Source organism: Anopheles maculipalpis, chromosome 3RL, assembly GCF_943734695.1.
Source record: "Anopheles maculipalpis chromosome 3RL, idAnoMacuDA_375_x, whole genome shotgun sequence".
NCBI lineage: Eukaryota > Metazoa > Arthropoda > Insecta > Diptera > Culicidae > Anopheles > Anopheles maculipalpis.
Genome location: NC_064872.1, coordinates 87,330,885 through 87,350,841, shown reverse-complemented (window position 1 = coordinate 87,350,841; position 19,957 = coordinate 87,330,885). Strand labels below are relative to the sequence as shown.

The 19,957-nt window shown below is 41.8% G+C and overlaps 2 protein-coding genes across 2 annotated transcripts in view; one reads left to right on the top strand and one right to left on the bottom strand.

Moving 5' to 3' along the window:
- Positions 1-19,957, top strand: part of LOC126562569 (protein lifeguard 1-like) — a 400,503-nt gene that overhangs the window by 182,105 nt on the left and 198,441 nt on the right. The window lies entirely within an intron of this gene.
- LOC126563498 (putative mediator of RNA polymerase II transcription subunit 26) overlaps positions 1-19,957 on the bottom strand; it is a 46,567-nt gene that overhangs the window by 4,837 nt on the left and 21,773 nt on the right. Inside the window, exons 2-12 of the mRNA XM_050220143.1 lie at positions 15,109-15,170; positions 13,005-13,078; positions 7,005-7,459; positions 6,667-6,915; positions 6,104-6,181; positions 5,479-5,697; positions 5,297-5,402; positions 4,080-5,093; positions 1,872-3,002; positions 494-594; positions 251-365 (exon numbers count right to left, since the gene is read on the bottom strand). Coding sequence (XP_050076100.1) covers positions 251-365; positions 494-594; positions 1,872-3,002; positions 4,080-5,093; positions 5,297-5,402; positions 5,479-5,697; positions 6,104-6,181; positions 6,667-6,915; positions 7,005-7,459; positions 13,005-13,078; positions 15,109-15,170 — 3,604 coding nt within the window. The remainder of the gene's footprint in view (positions 1-250; positions 366-493; positions 595-1,871; positions 3,003-4,079; positions 5,094-5,296; positions 5,403-5,478; positions 5,698-6,103; positions 6,182-6,666; positions 6,916-7,004; positions 7,460-13,004; positions 13,079-15,108; positions 15,171-19,957) is intronic.

The following is a 19,957-nucleotide window of genomic DNA, read 5'->3' as shown; positions in this document are numbered from 1 at the left end:
GAAAGAAAAGGCTAGTAAATCAAATCCTACCAAACGGCAGCTCCGAATGAGCCAGTGTTCTACGCTTTATGGTTATATAGCAAGGTACCCCAGGGATAAATTAAATGTTAGCAGAGAACCTCTTTCCAGCGTAATGTAATTATTATAAATATTGAAAGAATTGAACTACGTTAACATTTAAATTCCCCCCCTGGCTCAGGCACAGTGTCCGTAAATGGGTAAATTAAAAATGAAATAAGATGAAACGCACTACTGGGTGAACTTCCGGCGGCTGAATCTAACAGATAAGCAGGTGGTGGTGGTAAACTTTCTGATGAGGTGTAAGCTAGGCTTTGCTGGGCAAGATTTGTAGTGGTAGTGGAATTCTGTGGAAAAAAACAAATAAAAAAAATACACGGAACAAAAACGAAAAAGAAATAGGAAACAAGAAACAGAAGAAAAAAAAACGGTGAGTAACTTCTGGCTCGAGCGCCTAATCGTGTACTGTACCTACAGTTCCTACGCTAGGACTAGGCGTTACGCTTGAGCTGCGCCGGACAGGCGGTGGCGGTTTCACGGTGTTGATCGAGGCCCGTCTTGTGACCCGGGTTGGTCCTGTAACGATGCAAACCGGAACGATACAAAACGCGTGGCGTGGAAAGAAAGGGGAAAAGAACGTTAATACTGCTCGGCAAGAAAGTAAGCACGGGTTTTAGCATGTATTGTGGGTATTACAGCTGCAACAGTAAATACAAATCAATTGGATCATCGTCTTATCCTAACGTTTGGGACTAGTAATTTGTTACTGATTAAAGAAGGGTAAACGTTCGCACAAAACAGAGCACAGTTGAACAGTATTTAGTTGCTACAGCTAGACAGGGGGATGAAGATTTGGGGATAAAGATTGCAAAACTCGCTTTCGAAAACAAAACAAGGCAGAATATGCTGTTAAACTCAAAGGCATATGAGGTGTCCGATGTTATGTGGAATAATGTATGAATGAGCATGACTGAGTATTCTAGAAAAATCAAACAGATCAGCCGATAGAACAAGAGCATTGCATTGCAACAAAGACACACTGATGGAGTGAACTGAGTGATGATATATGATGCAAAACAGCAAACATGGTGACACAATCAGTGAATAGTTACAAAATGTAGGAACAATAGATACAACAACGAACAACGTAAACTTGTATGTAACATAATTGGAATAAAAAGCTTTTTATATGAATTTTAATAAAACATTATTTGAATCAATTAATGCGCTCAGAAACAGAGTATATTTGATGATACTAAAACTATTAAAAAAAAACTGGGAGAATAAATAAATTCGTGACGATTTTTAGTATGCACGACGCAACTAATATACTGCTATTTTTGTCAGACTAAAATTGGAAAAATCCTGCTCGGGCTTTCTCCTTTGTAATAATTGTCGTTCCACTGAGGCCCCAAATACACATGAAACAATCTCAGCCATAGATATCTCTTTGTCTATATATAAAACAAAACTTGGCTGTCGGATTTTGTTGAAAAATACAAATACAAACGAATGAAAGTTTTTGCCAAATTTAAACATTAAAGTTTCAATTGAACATAAAACAAAGAACAACACAGAAAAAAACACACGAACTTATTTATATACTCTTGATAGCAACAAGGTGATAAAACACGTACACGCACATAAATCACATAAACAGTGAATACGTCTATCAGCTGCTTCTAGATAGGATAAATTAGGTTAATGAGGATGCGTTAATGAAATGGGCATGAAGAGAGCGAGCAGTTGCAGTTGCACAAATGATGCAAGTATGTTAAACATAAAAAATCAAACAAACGAACGGTCAGGATTGTGAAATGAAGTGAAACAAACGAACAAACAAACAAACAAACCAGATAACGATGCAGGTCTCGGGGTGATGGCGGGTTTATTGCGATTGATACGATCGTCGTATGGTGGTGCTGCCGCCGACGCGAGGCTAGAGCTGGTGGTTGCTGGATGGTGATGGGAATTGAACCCCGCCGACGACGACGGATCATTCACGTCACCTCCACCGCTGTTGTTGTGGGCATTGTGTAGATGTTGCGGTGACGAATTTGCCGTAACGGGTAACGAAAGGGACGGTGTTGGCGAGCGGGAGGTAATGCCAAAGAACGATGACATCGAGGCAGGTGATGCTGGTCTTGAATTGGTTACCCGGAACGAACTTAGCCGCTGCTGCGGGTGTTGCGAATTGTCAATCGGTGTACCGTTGAGTTGCATTAGCCCACTACCGGTGAGGAGATCATCCGGAGCATTATTTAGACTGTTACGGCTTGTATCTTTGCATCGTAACACAACCACCTCGCTACGGTTTTGGCTGTAATAATTTTCCATCATAAAGGAAGGATTCTCGAACCCGGTTGCGATACCATCCAGTCCTTGGGTGGACCCTCCGGTCGATGCGCTCAAACCTAGCGCCATCGAATGGCCGTGGTGTGGTGTCCGATGGTACTGGCCTACAGTTGGGTAATCGTTTGTATCGCTCACCACGCTGTGGTTACTGTACTTGGCCGCCAGATTCGTCATCGAACCGTTCGTCTCGTCAACCGAACCCGCCTGATGGTTGCTTAGGTATTCGTCCAGATTGCTGTTGCTGGATGAGATCGATGACGGTAGCCGGTCCGTTCCGGTCTCTGGCTGCTGGTCCAGCATCTGCAGACCGTCCTCGGCATCCAGCAGTCCATTATTGGATCCTACCTCGTTCCTAGACGCCATTAAACCACCACCGTGATGATGATGGTGATTGTTATTTACGCCATTCGCTAGGATTGTGTCGGAATCGGCTGTCCCGTCGGAAGCGACCCCGTTCGAAAACCGATGACGAGCGTGCAGCTGTGGCGGATGATGCGGATGGTGCTGGTGTTGGTGTTGTTGTTGCTGCTGCTGTTGAGCTAGCAGGGCGCTTTCGTGCTCTCGTTGAAAGAGATCTAGTTCACCAATCAGATTGTTTAGTTCTTCGATCGTTTGCTTGTCGATGCAGTCTACAAAGGTGCGATTTCGCGCAAATTTCGCGGGTCGTGTTTTTCGGTAGTTTTTTCAACCCGAACACAAATCCGTACACAGAGAAATAAGGTGCGCGCGCGCGTGTGTGTATTTGCCAGCATTTACCAGCGAGAATCATTAGCAGCGAGGGTATTTGAGCGGGCAGCAGCAGCACAGCGTGGTTTCAAAGGTGCCCCAAAATCAGCGTGAATGTGTGTATGTGTGTTCGATACACAACATTTTATACATACATATATGTGGGTGTTTGAGGGTTGCAAACAACAGAGCGGTTTCGTGAATTTTGAGGTGCAATTTTGGCATTTTGGAGCGGCGGTGTATTATAACGAAAATGAGCAGGAGCAGGAGCACATGAACATAGCGAGCGGGTGTACATACGTGAGACAGAGAAGTTACAAAAGAAGAGTAAAAAAAATCAAAAGAAAGAAAAACAACAACAAAACAAAACACATATAAGGTACAATAAACAAACAAACAAAATAAACGAGTACATTAAAGCGTAACAAACAGTAAATGAAAACAGACGGTAGAGACAAGCGAAGACAAGATGGAAGCGTGAAATAGAAGCAGCGAAAGGTGAAAAAATCTAATTATTTGCGTGAAAATAGTAGCTAGCACATGATAACAATAAAACATAAACAATTATAAACAATGTGTTTTTCATGCACTTGTTTTAGGTGCTCATTTTTTAGGTTCTTCTATGTTTGAAATTCATTTAGTGGCTTGTTATCTCTTATTAATTACTTTTTTCATCTTTACAAACAAATTTAACATGCAAAAGTGCACTGAAAAATACATTTGACTAGTTTTTGTGTGCTCTTGACCGAGAATTTTCTAAGGAATTTTTTCGCATCCTTTTATATTTTTACATTTACTAACGCTGACTTGTCGAGTGTAGAAAAGGTAAGATAGAAAGAGTTGCGTATGGCAATGAAGGAAAAGATTGCCAAACGTGTCCTACAAGTTGTTTAGTAAGATAGTTTTTTAATACAAAGATAGAGGGAGATACAGTCGTATAGGGACCGCTGAAAAGACAGAAAGAAACGCGGCTCGCTTACCTGCATCGCGATCCAGCAGCAATTGACCGGCGGATTTGTAGATTTCTTCGTTCGTCCGTCGTCCGTACAATAGTGCGTTTGGGTCGTTGTTGTGGCGCGTCGACAGGGCGGCCGGTGATGTCGGTACGCTCAGCTGCTGCTGCTGTTGCTGTGGCGGCTGTTGAGTCGGTTGGTGCAGCTGATTGTTGTTGATTTGTTGCTCGAACATGGACGTTTTCTCTAGAACTGAACCGGTACGTTTGAGTATATCTTTATCCTTATCGAGTACGCTTTTCGCCGGTGTACCACCACCAGCGCCGCCCGCGGTGCTGGGCGTGCTAGCGGCGGCGGCGGCGGCGGCGGTGGAACAGTGCGGAGGAGATGGTTTGTTAGTAGAGCCAGTTGCGGTGGTAGTGGTGGTGGTGATGGTGGTAGTATCGGAAGTGCTGATGGTGGCAGATGTTATGTTCGCGGACGCGGAGGTGCTCGTGTTAAAATGCTCCTCGTTGTCATCGATCGTGATCGTGTGGTTGGAGGAAGTGTCAATATTACTTTCGCTTGGTGTAACGGCCGTCGTGCCACCGCCCGTCGACGATGGCGTAGTGCTGCGGAATCCGAGATTGATAGCGCCGCCACCGATACTGCTGTAGTTGGGCGTACCGGGTGACCCGGTCTGCGGTGTGTTTTGGGGCGTTTGTGTACTGCAGGCCGATACGTCCGGTGAGCTGATTGCGTTCGTCGCGTTCGAATCGGGCGATATGAGTGAAGAGGCCGACGAGAGCACGGGTGAATTCGGTTGCTGGAACAGGACGTGCGAATGGGACTGCAACGTTGCGGAGCTTGATGTGACCGTTTGCTGAACACTGTTGGGTATGTTACTAACGCCGACGACGCCGTTGTTGCCACTGGACGCTGTATGGTGGTGATTGTTGTTGTTGTTGTTGTTAACATTGTTGCTGTTGTTAGTGGTTTTAGAAGCAGCCATCGAAGCCAATTCCGTCATATTGACGTAGGTGGGCTGGAGTTGAGGGTGTTCTGTAAAATGTCCGTTACGTGTGTTATTAGTAGGAGATTCTTCAGGGGCGGAATCGTTCAGGAGGCACGAAATACTATCCATTAGTACATTAAAACGGGAATTGAAAACAACACGCAAAAAGGTGTTTTGGAATTGGCACGCACATTTAGCTAAAAGTGAAGAGAGACTTGTATGATTATATGAACGATTCTTTCCAACTTACCTTTGGTAATGTGCGCTGGAATTGGAGACGGACACTGACGCGGCACGTTAGGATTGGCATTTTTCACGGAAGTCGTTGAGAGTGGTCTCTCCAGCGAGGAACAACGCTAAAATATAAGAAAAAAGCAATTAATCGACATACTTTTATACTCATACGTAGGTGAGTTATTCCCACAAACATACCACTGGAAGCGGTGGTCGACAGGCCACGTTGGCTGGCGATTTTTGCGTTTCGGCGATCGTTTCCGGACTTTGGAAGGTGTACACCGTGAGGGCGGGTCGCTGATGGCCCTTCTCGTACGCGGACGAAATGGTGTGCGGACGGTCGACTGTTGACGTTGCATCCTGTGTGTGTGGTGGCCACGTTGATACCGCATGTGATTGACTAGCTAAGGTGGAAGCCTGCACCGTGGAGAAGCAAAGAAAAAAAGGCGATTGGAGTTGGTTTCTTATCAAGTTTGTTGTTTCACCACCCCGTAAGGGGCTTAAAGGTTTTCCCAGCCAGAGAAAACAATGGCCAAATCGCAAAAGAAAAGGGAAAAATAAAACACCAAACATACACAAAATCAGTCACACAAGCGCAACATGAACGTTACAAACACTTATCACTTAAATTAAACAACAACGAAAGGAAACAAACTATAATTCAATGCAAATGCACGCTAAGCTACTAGCCTCATATGAATGTTTGTGAACTGCGCGAGCGTCTTGGACTGATTTTGAAAACAAAAAATTAACAAAAAACTGAAGTTTTATAATCAGATCAGAGTCTTTGAAGGCAATAAAAATTTGAACGAAAGTGTTTAACCTGTGAAGTTAAAGCTGGTGACGAGCAAAAGCCGCTATCGCTCGATTCGCCTGGTTTCAAACGTATCGCCGGGGAGTACTAAAAATAAAACAAATGGAAACGAAAAGAAAAACGGAAAGAAAAAAAAAAAAGAAACAGCCACGTTAAATAACAAACAAATAAATTAAAAAAATATTACATTTATACACAAAATAAAGCTGTTCATAAATGGCTAGGCAATTTAACAACTATAACAAGATTTTGTTTTTAAATTACATTAATAACTTAATCGAATAAAATGAAATTATTTAATTTCAATGAGTTGAATGAGTGTTTCGGCATTATTTGAACTACAATTACTGATTATTTAGGAAAGTTTTTATATCCTCTCTTGGGGAAGACTTGAGGGACATAACAGATGTAAATTGCCACTCATTGAAATACTGAGCTAACAGTAAGCCGTTGCAGAACTAGCCACAACTATCTACTAAAAAACATGCACTCAATAAACAATAACTTTTCTTTTAGCTACAATCACACAAGCTAGAAACTCTGATCGCTTCTCAATCCTCCACGGTGTTTACCTGTGATAGCGATCGCTGGAACTGATGATGGCCCGGGGATCCGCTGCTACTACTGTTAATCGAGCTGATCGAGCAGACGGAGCTCTTGCGCGAGCCGAGCGAGTTGGAGCAGCCGCCCTGCGAGTTGGAACCGCCGGGTGAATCCGGGTACAGGCTAATGTTGGCCTTCGACTCGAGGATCAACTCCTCCGAAGCTTGCGGAAGCTGGGCGGGATCCTTCGTGACGATCGCTATCAGCTGCATGGCTTCCTACAGAATGAAGGGAGGCATGTGAAAGCAGAACATTAGAATAAAGTTCAGACTAAACCATCGGTTATCGTCGCTAGCGCGCCATATACCTGTAGGTGACCGAGCTCAGACATAACCTCACACTCCTCGTGTACCACCGGCTGTAGCATGTTGACGAAGGTGCAGTATCGCGTCCGCTCCTCGACCATGATCGCCCGCAGTGACTTTCGCTCGACCTCCTCCAGCTCGCAGCGGCGCAACGTTACGTCCTGCATCGAGGATTCGACCAGTACGTGCAGGTTGTCGGCGGCACCCTTCTTCGCTTTCTTCTGCAGCCGCAGTGTGTCGCTCGAGCGCTTCTTCAGCTCCGCCCGGCAGCGCTTGTATTCTTTGGCATGGTCTTTATCGATAATGGTCACTTGTTTCTTCCAGTCTTCCAGTTTCTCCTGCAGCGGCACCACCAGACACTCCATGATGGCGGTGGTGAAGTTTTTCATCCGGCTCTCGACCGCCTTATGCCGGAGGCAGACTCGTGTTAGTGCCGTTCCAATTTCTTTGGTGGCTCCTGAAGATGGAGTGAACGGGAGACAGCAAAGCGATCATGAAAAGCATATTGTTAGCGACGTATAAACATTGTAAAAAACCGTTTGTAAGAATGTTGTTGAGTTATCCAGACGCCACCACAATCGAGCGTACTGAACATTAAAAGAAACCCCTTTGCATCAGCAGATGTGCTTGTGTGTGTGTGTGTGTGTTGTTAAAGTCAAAAACAACTCGAAATATCCACATGGAAGCAAGTTAGTTTGTGTCCCGCCCATCACGAAAAGGCGTAGTCAGTTAATTAGTACGTGATAATAGCCATCCCTGCTAAAAGCTGCCAGACATGGTACGTTAGGTTCTTGTTGCAACCACACACACATCACATCCAGAACGGATATCCTCTAACTCCAAATTTGAATTTCGAAGTCGTTTACAATCGAATGAATGCTGTCGCCTCCGTCACCACTATTTTTACACCTTCAGTAGTGGAGCAATCGCAATCAAACAAAACCATTCCGAGCGTTTATAATTTACATGCCTTATCATAAGGGGCAGCCACATCTAATCGGACATGGATTGGGACTGCGATGGAATTGCTGCAGTCAACCCAAACACACAGTGGCGTCGTAAAGCTAACGGAATAAATAGCGCAGCGTGGAGTCCGTTGTAGATCGTTAAATATTTCCGATTTTTACATCAACAAACGTCTGCAGTCTATGCAGTGCAGTAGGAGCACACAGTTGGGAACTGGAGGCGCTGCAAGCAATCAAGTGTGTGTATTCGTTTGAGCTGATAAGGCAAGTATGAGGCGCGCTTTATTGACAAATTGGAAAAGCCAAGTTCCTTCCGTTGATTATTGTCGGCTACTGCCAATGCTTTGTACTTTAGACTGGCGTTGTTTGAAGGGTCTTCTCCTCAATTTGCACATGAATTGATTCGATTGGAAGACTCCGAAATTATTCACTGAGGTGGGCTACCGTTTCTTAAGAGTTTTTTAAATTCCGTTTCTCGTTTCAGCTGCTATTCATACTTAATGATAATTTAAATGACACCGATATGGGTCACTCTGTTCTGTCTCTACCAAACTTTGATTGCATCCGTACGCATGATTATGCAGATTAGTTGATTGTGATTTAAATTCTTGCCGATAGGTAGCGTACCATACTGGCCTTAGACTTTAGAAAGTAAACTCATTTTCTACTTCTCATTCTCAACAGCCAAGCAGTAAAACCAACGTTTATGACTGCACCAATTTAAATTGTACAATTGTTGTTGCTGAAATTAGTGACCGCATCGGACCGCACAAAATAAACGTCCCGATTGCGTGAGCTGATTCACACAGCACACTTCACTAATTAACCTTCTCTCCATAACTTTGGACCGAAAAATACTGCACCTCAACTCAAGCGTATTCGCTTCGTGTCTTGTCCCCTGCTCGTCAAGATGTGACCCAAGCTGAACCAAAAGGTGATTGTTTTTAAAGAATTCTGCACCTCCTTTCGGTGCCGATACACTCTACCCCTATCACTTCTGCTGATTTTCGCCTAGTCCTCCGTGGGCTTCGTGTTCATGGCGCGAAGGAACAAACTTTCTACTTGCAACATGAAACGGCAGTTAAGCAAAACGGTACACGAACCACCACCAGTCACTTCACTCAGTCAGTCGGTCAGAGTCACTCGATAATAAGGCAATAATCGGTCAATTGATTGATCGGAGTGAGTAAACAAAACTGCTTAACGGCGCCACCACACAATACACACAAACCCCGACCCTTAAGGGTGTACTTTAAGCGTCTCCAACAATTAGTGAAGTGGAGTTTTGTTTACAGCTTATTTTGCATTTCATTTTGTCTTCGTTTTGTACCGCAACACGCAAACGGTTTTGTATTCGGTGTTTCATTTTGCACCTCAAGAAAATTGCGATACGGAGCTTATTTTTTCGTGTATCGTACGAAAAACTACACACGGGCGGTTGCCTCTTCTGTTTGTTTTGTTGCTTTAGTTCTCATCTACATAAATAAAAACTCCATCGAAACTCCCTAACAACGCTGCTCACGCGAACATTGCATGGAAAAGACCGAACGTTGATTATTAGGTCTGGGCCAGAGAGTCACTGTCGTTCGGTAGGTTTAGTTTAAACAAACGAACGACTGAAACTAATAGAAGGAAGTACGAGGGAATGGACCGAAAGGTTTTTTTTTCTTCTATTGCACCAAACACAGGTTAAGCGGGTATTCATCCGGTAAGCATTAATTTACAGTTGGAATTTATGCTCTGTATGGATAGATTTGCATCTTTTTTTCCTCATTTTATGACACGCATTTTGTGTCTTATCTTCATCGGAGCACATTGACGTGTTACTTAACACGGAAGCTTATGTAGGTTTAAAATTAAACGTAAATGCTCTATGCTAGGATGGTTTGTGAGACACAAATATTTATATTTAACAGGTTGGCTGATAAGTCCCCGGTCTGACACATAGAATGCGCCGCTAGTATTAAATGCATATTATTTTTATATAGCACCAACCTTCAAATGATTCGTGTCAAAATTTGACGTCTGTATGTCAATTAGTTTGTGAGACAGAGCGTCTTTTGTCAAGCAACTTTTGGTTGCTTGACGAACGAAAAAAGAACGAAGAAGAAAAAAGTGTTGTTCCACCAAGACAACGCACCGTGCCACAAGTAATTGAGAACGATGGCAAAAATTCATGAATTGGGCTTCGAATTGCTTCCCCAACCACCGTATTCTCCAGATCTGGTCCCCAGCGACTTTTTCTTGTTCTCAGACCTCAAAAGGATGCTCGCAGGGAAAAAATTTGGCTGCAATGAAGAGGTGGTCGCCGAAACTGAGGCCTATTTTGAGGCAAAACCGAAGGAGTACTACCAAAATGGTATCAAAAAATTGGAAGGTCGTTATAATCGTTGTATCGCTCTTGAAGGGAACTATGTTGAATAATAAAAACGAATTTTGACAAAAAAATGTGTTTTTCTTTGTTAGACCGGGGACTTATCAGCCAACCTGTTATATTAAACCAGCTTCTTGACTTTTCGCTAGAAGATCTTGGTTCATGTACCGTGGCTTTAATCGTATAAAATTACAATCGGATCGCAATCGCATCGAATTTGAGAGAATCTGAATCTCATTCAAATCCGAATCCGAATCGAATCGAAATCCCGATTGAATTTCCATCGTACAGAATCAGTCAATTAGGTTTCTTGAATCTATCGAGCATCCAATTAAACTTTAACCTTCGGACTTAAGACATCTTCAGCAATAGTAAGCAAGAATCTCGATCGAGGGCTTTCGTTCACTGCATTTCATCATTTGACTATATTTCCAAAAAAAAATTGAAATTCTCCTACTTTAATTTTTCGGCAAACGAAAAGAGAAGATCGCTACCGTTAAATATGCATTCCGGAAAGGATGTAAACACCATGAGTTTGATACCGTATAAGTCACAAAATATTGAAAAAAAAACTTTACGAGAAAAATTATCATTTTCTCTACACACGTTATTAGGTTTGCCCAAACGAATAGACTCATTTTGGGAACATTATATTTGAATCAGGAATAAAAAGTAGAAAAAACACTTGAGAACCAACATTGCTTAACAATACGCAACACTTGTCAACTGTCACAGATCCGGGATTTAGTATGTTTTACACCTGTGAACAGATTACCAAAGTAAAGCTCCACCTTCTAGTTCTAGTTCGATCCATCACGCTCGGTTTTATTTGCTTTAGCAAAGCTAATATATTTTTGGAATTGATCAATGTTGACTTTACACCGAGAGGTCAGCATTGACCATGCCCTCCACCCAATATCGTTCACTTATGCGGTTGTGGTTTAGGCGTAAAAACACTTGTTTGTTTTTTTCTCCATTTCTCTTCCACTCTGGGTCTATCTCTCGACCCAAGAGAAGAACCAGAACATCACCCAGCCAACCCCCTATCCGGTGTCTGCGTCCCTTCCATTCTTCTCTAACATGGACAGGCAACATATGTTTTCGCTAGTTCTTGGGATTGACTTCCACGGCTAAAAATATCATTTTTTCACCCGCAAACCATCGTCGATTTTGTCCCGCCTCTGCTGCTACCTTCACATTTCGGTTCGGTGGCCACTTTTTGACCGAACCAATGACGACGACAACGACCACCAGCAGCAGTAGTTTGCAGTAGTATTATTTACCCCCCGGGGAGGAGGACCACAACATATAGCGTGCAGCAGAGCATGTCAGCTGAGCGGGAAGCGTGTAAAACTAACACACATGTGGCACGTACGAAAAACACGAAAAAAAAAGCCATCCGATCTACACACTTTCCAACTGTACGAAATGATTCGGAACAAATAAACAAAGTCCTGCCGGTGACTGTGTGCGCGTTTTTGTTATGGTTTTGGAGGGAGGGTGGCTAGGAATCGCTCTAGATTTATGCTGCTGCTCCGTGAATACTGTCCACAGTTTTGGGTGAAAAACAAAACAACGCGTACTGTGAGTTTCTCGCACAGTTGTTTTGGCGAGTTCGTTCGAAGCCGTTAAAGTTGGACGGAGAGCCGATTCGCGCTGCCTGGTTGGCTTATGTTGGGGTTAAGTTATGTGTGCCAAAAAGAAGCGGAGGAACGACGAAAGAAGATGGATGTGGTGAACAATGGAACATACAGCACATGGTATTGATCCGCAATGCAGTCGCATTCGATACGCATTTGGAAAATTAAAGCTTCAGCAAGACGAGCAGCAAATCGCAACAAATTTCAATCTTACACGAGGCTATTTGTTAGAAACGTTAGAAGCATGTTGTACTGAATTAGGACATTTTTAAGACCAAGTAACGCCTTTGGTATATCATTTTAAATTCGGAAAGAAAAGTGTTTGAATGCCGTACTGAGATAGCTATTACCAAAATTTTGCAATTAAGAGAGAATTTTCCCTCGAAATCTTTGAGGATTTCGAGGGGAAATATGACATGGTCATGGAAATGTCACAACGTGGTTTTTAGTAACACAGAGCTGCTATAAGATTAATCTCTCTCTATTGGCGAATAATAGAATAGACAGACCCAAATGTACAACTGTTCTTGCAGACAAATAGGAAGACAAAAAGGAGAATAAAACAGTCTAACAAAGCAACACACTGCTCATCAGATTAAATGTCCGACACCAATGCAGCCATACTTTAATGGAAGAAATGGAAGATGCTTGAAAAAATCGCGACGTGACTCCACCATTTCAAGCGGAATATGCCAGCAAAGGCAGCGCATATAAAGTACTGATGACCGGGTAAATTAGGTTTTTGTTTTTATTACCGAATGGTCGACACCCAGCAGCTAGTCCAACTCACTGAGCCTTAGTTCTCCGTTGAATATGTTTCAATGTTTAGAAAATATTACCACGATAGTGATAATCATTTTACCATCGGCCCATAGAATGCAGCCATTGCCACACGGTAAACCGGTACAGAATTTCGGTCACTCGTTTTATTTTATTATTTTTTCCCCCTATCTTCCCGGAGGCTAATCACGACCAGAACGAACCCGTGCCCCGTCCCGTACAGAACGTGGTGGTCACACTTACCTCGAGAGTTGGTGGCAGCATCGGCAATTTTTTGGAATGCATCCAAATAGGCCCCAAACGCTTGAATTGTAGCCCTGAGAAATGAGAAAAAGAAAAGTGTGACAGTGAGTGAGATAGTACAGGACGTACGAAAAACAGGGAAAAACTAAAGTGAAAAAAGAAGGGAAAAAACACACCACACAGACACCACATTCGAAAGCTAAATTATGCTAAATTTATGACCGCCTTGAAAACACACCCCGTCACTTTGGAGTTGGTGAAGGAAAAACGAGAAAAAACACACTAAACTGCATCAACCACCACTGACCCCCCCCCCCCCCCCCTCCAGCAGGGCAGTAGAAAAGTAGGGCAGGCACACAGTTGGCTAAATTGGTTACGGTTGAAATGAAAATGGAAAATTTGCGAGCCAAACTGCATCATCAGGGGTGAGAAAATTCAGAAAAAAAGAGAATGGAATGGCAGAAGTACAAAAAAAAAAAACAAGTTTGCTAAATTGTTTCACATGGTTGGACACCGGCGTCGAGTGGTGGCTTTTGTCACGAAAGATGCAACCAAAGTGACCAAGCCATATCGGCACACTGTCACTTCTAAAACGGTCACAGACAATTCTGTGTTTGTTTGGCAAAGTCTGATTAAAAGATCTAATTTTTTATATTTAAATGATTGCAGAATTATTGATTGAAGTATTATTAGTGTTATTAGTGCAGCTTGTCGTTGGGAAATCAATTATTAGTCCACATGAAAATTAGGTTTCTACAATTCGTTTAATTTATTCAAATATTGGATTAAACTCTTGAACAGGTTTTAGTTATTTCTCTAGCTAAGGTAACGAAAGTTTTGTTCCTAAAGTTGCACTCTATTTGAATCAAATTTCATAAAATTAGTCAATGCTAGTGCTTCATTCAAAAAGGAATATCAAAATACTTATTAAGTGTCTCATCAATCAAATTGATTACATCGCAGAAAACAAAATTGAAAACAAAACGCCCTGTCAACGATCGTGTAACTCGAATGTTTTAATCAAATTAAGCGATGGGAAAAACAAGATCGACAATCAAAAATGAAAAAAAAAACAACCAAAAATTAATGACCAGCTTCGTCAAAAGTTTCTTCCTCAGCCACAACGATGGGAGAAGGCGGTACCGTACCGGCGGACAATTAACTCAAAGCAGCATAAAAAAAAAAACGGAATAGCAAAACAAGGCATCAAATACTATCCATTATCTTAATCAGAAGGAACACCCATGCCAAGTAGCTTCATTAAACCGTTACACAATACGTTACATAAAACTCCCAAAGCGAAACAAACCATTTTTTTTTTTTTGAGGAACCGAATCGCGAATCTCGCTTAAGAACCTGCTATGGGAAGTTGTTTCGGGTTTTTCTTTTTCTTTCACTTTCATGTAAACCATGTCACTCGAACAGTATTATTTCACCCGTTTCAACTATCGATCAAACGGTGGAGCGTCGTCGTAAAATATGGTTTAAATTAGTTGTACTGAAGTGAACGATTGGGGCAGCTATGATTACTGTGCTTTGTACTAACACAAAGCTTGAAGAGGGAGCGTCTTGATGATGAAATTTGGAGTGAGTGTAAGATGATGTTATTGCATTTTATTGCAAACAAAACCATTATTATTCAAGTGAGATACAGAAAAAAGACACAGCTTTACCTATTGTCACATTCGATTGTTAGAGAAAAGCTCTCAATATTAACATATGGAACTTGTTCGAGAGCCATAAGTGAAGCCTTCAGCAAAGAGTTACGAAACATGCTGTCAAACGCAAATTATTTAGAGATTTTCAAGAATAGTCTAAGACAAATTAAACTCGAATGGAACAACTAATCTTTTTGCCAATTTTTATTTACTCTTCATTGTGTGAAAATCAAGTCTTGTCTGCGAGAAAATGAGCCATTACTGGCTTTTCTTGTTTTAATTTTACTGAAATACTCGAAGATACACAGTGCTGCATACGAGGAGATGGTCTGGATGGGATACTCGGTCCAGATAACACAGATTTTTTGTCACGTAATTCGACAAGAATTGATACGCGAGTTTTTCGTTCGAGTGTGACAATACGAGTGATGCGAATGGATACGTACCTTAAGCATGCATGTAGCTTTGTTGCTTTGGCAATGAAGTCTTCCCACAGGGGGTTCGAGTTCTGCAAGTAGAAAAGGAAAAACGTTGCTGATGAATAAAAGGAAAATTTTCATTAGGAAAAGGACATCTTTTATAAGTTTTTTGTATCTTCCATTCGCCCTAAACTGAACGAACGTCATGAAGTCACCTTTTTTTACCCTGCTTTTGAGAAATAAAAGAAAAACGATGGTTTACTTTTTGCTTAAACACCCCCCCCCCCCCCCCCCCAAACACACACACTCACACATTTTCCGGTAACATTTTGAATGCTTATAAACTGTTCTTTACCATTCATCCCATTGGAATCCTTTCTGTTCCCTTCAAATGGTTCTTTTGATTTGACGAATTCATCTCTTTCTTTCACACATCACAGATAATGAATTCATAAGCCACCCCCCCTCTGTAGGAGGAGGTTGCATTCGCACCATAAATGCACAAAGCAGCGCTTTTTATTACGCCAAGAAGGCAAAAGAAGCCGCCGTGTGTCTATATCAGCCTATATAATGCTGCAGTCTTTTACTTCAAGCCATAATACTTCTCCCACGTCCCACACGCGGTACGGTTGGGAGGAGGGTATTAACTGTCCTGGTAATAATGTTATTCATCCTATTGCAAATGCTTTTGAATGAAAAGATTTATTCACTACACGACGCTTCGACAGCAATTCCAGCCGTCGGTGGGTTCATAACTTGTTGAAATGTCAGACGACCACAGCACAGCGGATGTGCGGGATGGGGGCATTAAGTGAGATCTCATCATCAAACCCTGTCAACTGTGTGGGGTTACGTGGGGTACATACATTTCCAGCTCCATTTTCCATCCCTTACGGGGATAGCAGAGTGCATTATGGAGCGTAATCGAACGGAGATTAGCATTAAATTTGTGAAGAGTCAGCTCAATTAGCTGGTATTAGCGGTAAAAAGTGGTGATTTTGTTTTCCCCTATACCATGAAACTACAGGAAATCACATTAAATCTTCTTATGATTGCCGATTGAAAACTAATTCACGGTACGCCATCACTTTCTTGAGTTGAAAACGAAAAACTGTAGTTCGATTTTCCATACGAAACCGTTTTTCCGACTTGCTTGTGGGTTATTGCATTTTCCTCTCAATAAACGGCTGCGAGCGTACAATCACACAAGGAGTATGATTTGATTATCGAACGAATAACAATGATGCACTCGCAGATAATGCGTTACGAAATAGAAGCAAAAAAAAAACGAAAATTACAGGAAGAAAAGCTTTAACAAAATTTTCACTGTGAATCAAAACAATGGCGCTACACCAAGGCGAAAGCAAAACGCTCGATTTCATAACGTTCGAGAGTGGAATTCTTTAAATTTTTTTCTCTCTCTCTCTCTGTAAACTATTAAAGATGGGGGTGAAAAATCGCCCCTTTTCTTGTGCCGGTGGTTCAACTGGCGCGTGTTTGAGAAAGGGCAAGTTAATAGCGCATGTACCATGTACAGTGATGTTTTGTTGCGCTGAGGAGGTTAAAAGGGATTTCACTCGTCCGGACCACAATGAAACAAACTCGCGGTAAATCGGGAATGAGGAAATAGTTTGCCCTTTCTCATCCAAATCTCTCTTGACTTCACATGGAGTCATCCACATTAACGGGGGAAGAAAAACTAAAGACGCCGAACCTTCTGCTGCACTTTTTCGGTTGGTCGACAAATAGAGCAAATGGTCCAAATACGCGACCAGATAAAGTCAACAAAACCTGGTGCTGGATTTGGCCCTTCGTACCGTCGTAACCTTTCCCGAACACTTCCTCTTGTGTAACTCCTTCCCTACGATTAACCATAATACAGTTGGGCCCTCAGCAAGGCATGGATCGGGAAAGTGAAGTGAGAAATTGTTATGTTGAATAGAAGCGAAACGAGAGTAGTGAAGCGGAATATCGCACAAGCAAGAGTTGGAGGAAGCGGCTGGGAAGGTTTTTTTTTCAAAGGAAACTCTTTTTTAAATGCTTTAAATGCGTCTAAATTTGGGTTGCAGGTTGATAGATTTCGGAGCTCTGGTACAATATGCAAGCGAATGATTTTTTATGATAATTAGATAAGGAAGTGAAGGGCAACAGAGAGATCATAATAATAATGGGACAACGCAGTGCCTGTTTCCAGATGTTTCTGAATGATTATTATGGTTTGTTATGTGAATAATTACACGTAAAAGTTTCTTCAACTTCAACAGAGCCGTCGGACACAAATATCAATAATTAAATAATATCCTTAAATTGCATACATTAAGGAGTTGAATAAAATTAATGAAACGGCCTTAATTGCTGTTAGTTCTCTGTAGTAACAAAAATACTAACCGCTGATTTAGTATCGTTTTGCTTTCAGCAGCCCCATCATGGAAAAGTCAAAATCTTCAAAAAATTGAATTTTGTACAAAAAAATGGACGTCATTAAGGTATAAAATATTAAATAAATAAATAGATAAATTAAAATTAAAACAAAAACCTCTTTTCGCCCATTTCCAAACCGTGGTGGTGCATCCCAAAAATGGACAATACCTTGAAAAGCGGATGCATAATGAGAAGAAACATACTTGGCTTTCCTCGATTTTTTCTCCACATTAGTGATCGTTGGCCGGAAACTCCATCCGCGCCAGACGATACGAAGAATAGCCCCGCAGCACGGGCGGGCCCCGCGTATCTTCCCCATTTCTAGTACCCTGTCTCTCTCTCTCTCTCTCACTCTGTCCCTCGCTAAGTCTCTTAGTCCTTTCCCTTAGCCCAAACCAGCGAAGGGGGCCTGGTTACAGTTTTTACTTTATCATTTATTTTCTTTTCTTCATTTCACGGTTCCCTTTTTTCCGCCTACAGACACTTTATGAACGGTCTGATAAACAAACAGAACCGTGCATAGTGCATAGCGCACTACAATGGATGGCGATGAAGCTAGGAGAGAAGACGAGCCCCGACGGTCTGGAAACGATGGGCTGTACGAAAACGAACGGACGGAAAAAGCTGCTCAAATATAGGCCTTCGCGCGGGCAGCAGCAAAACCTTCGCCACCACACCAATGAGCCACCGAACAGCCGGGAATGTCATTGACACCTTTCCAGCCCGATGGAGAAAATGGGAGTAAATAAAGGTGTTGCAGGCGGTGGCGGCGGTGGGCCACAGCTCGGTGGTGCATATGCGTTTGCGTGCGTGTTATACCATCGGGCGACAGGATGTTGCATAGTTTGTGGCCATCGACCACGAGCATACAACACATACCACACGTGTGGCTATAGCTAGCGATATGCATAATTCACGGAGCAATAGTAGAGAAGGGGGAAAAAAAAAATATCTAAAGTACCTCAAAGCAAACCGACAATGTATATTTTACTTTTTCGTTGCAGTGTGCACGGCTGCACCCAAAAGTTACGGTTTATGGGTTTCGATCAACATGAGCACAGATTCATTTTTGAAATAATTTGTGAGAAAATATGAAACCATAAAGCAGGAAATCAGCTAAAAAATAAGTCATTTCAGGCCCTAAAAAAAAGCACGTGATTCATTTGGATTGAAAGTAATACAGAGAAATAAGTGAAATTCCTTTGAAAATGTACCACAATTCGTAGTTTGCATACGCACAATAGCAAAAGCTGGGCCATAAATATGCGTTTCGGTAGAAAGTTTTCCAAACAGTCTACGAAACAAGTTCCACAAAAACAAGTTGATAAGAAATTAAGTTCGGGGTGAGTTTTGCGTGCAATAAAATTTCGCCGTTGTATTGTGTGTAATAAAACGTGCCTAGCCGGATGTTGGCCGGTCTCTGGATATCGTACGGGATATCTAGGGCAAGCGGAACTGAATAAAACATTGGACATTTGAGTACAATATGCTGGAACGAAACAAAAAGGCAAACAGTCGCCAGTACGGTCGATACAAGGAAAAAAGTCTATTAGTTGTAAGAAAATGAGAAATAATCTTCAATATATTTTGTTTTCCTTGGCAGCATGATTAAAAGGGAATTTAGTTGAAGTAAATCCAAATTCGTTCTAGGTGATAAATTGAATTCTTAAACATGGTATAAAACACTGCTGGAAAAACAAGGTAATGAGGAGCAAATTGAAGCTAATGGCGTTAATACAGTGTGATTTAAATTACATTAGGCTTCAGGCATCGATACCTAGACGTGCACATTGTTTAATATTCAACAACAATTATTATTCAATTTTATTTCATATAATTATGTTTTTTTAATGGTATTATGAATACACAGAATCAAACTTCAGCAGACATGTTTTGAAGCATTTCAACTATCACATAACACATAAAGTCACAGTTGAATTTGTACTTAGTTGCAGTCACAAATGTTTGGCAATAATCGCTCAAAAGTAGGATATTATTGACGTTAAAGAGGAAGCGTTAGTTAAAGATAATTTTAAAAGCAAGCACAATCCCCAAATTTCAAATAAAATAAAATCGTGATGGGTGCATCGGACCCCAATATCCCATAAATGCAAATAGTAGAGGACAAAGAGGAATCATGCATCATGCAAAAACGAATCAACTTCTCCTCCCAATACGGCACCCATCATTCGAGAATCACCTGATTTGATGGGAAATTTAGCATGTACGCTACAATAGCCACCACACAAAGCACATCTTCCCAATCAAAATCGCAACAAGCAGCAATAACATGTTACAGAGTGTGCTTACTCTTTGCCAAACAAATTCTCACGCGCATAATAGAGTGGAAATAAACTTGTTTGGTTGCAAAATTCTATCCCATGCCTTATCGAACTTACTAGCCAAACAATTAAGGAGATAATCATTATGAAAAAAGTGTTGCTGTGTACACAGA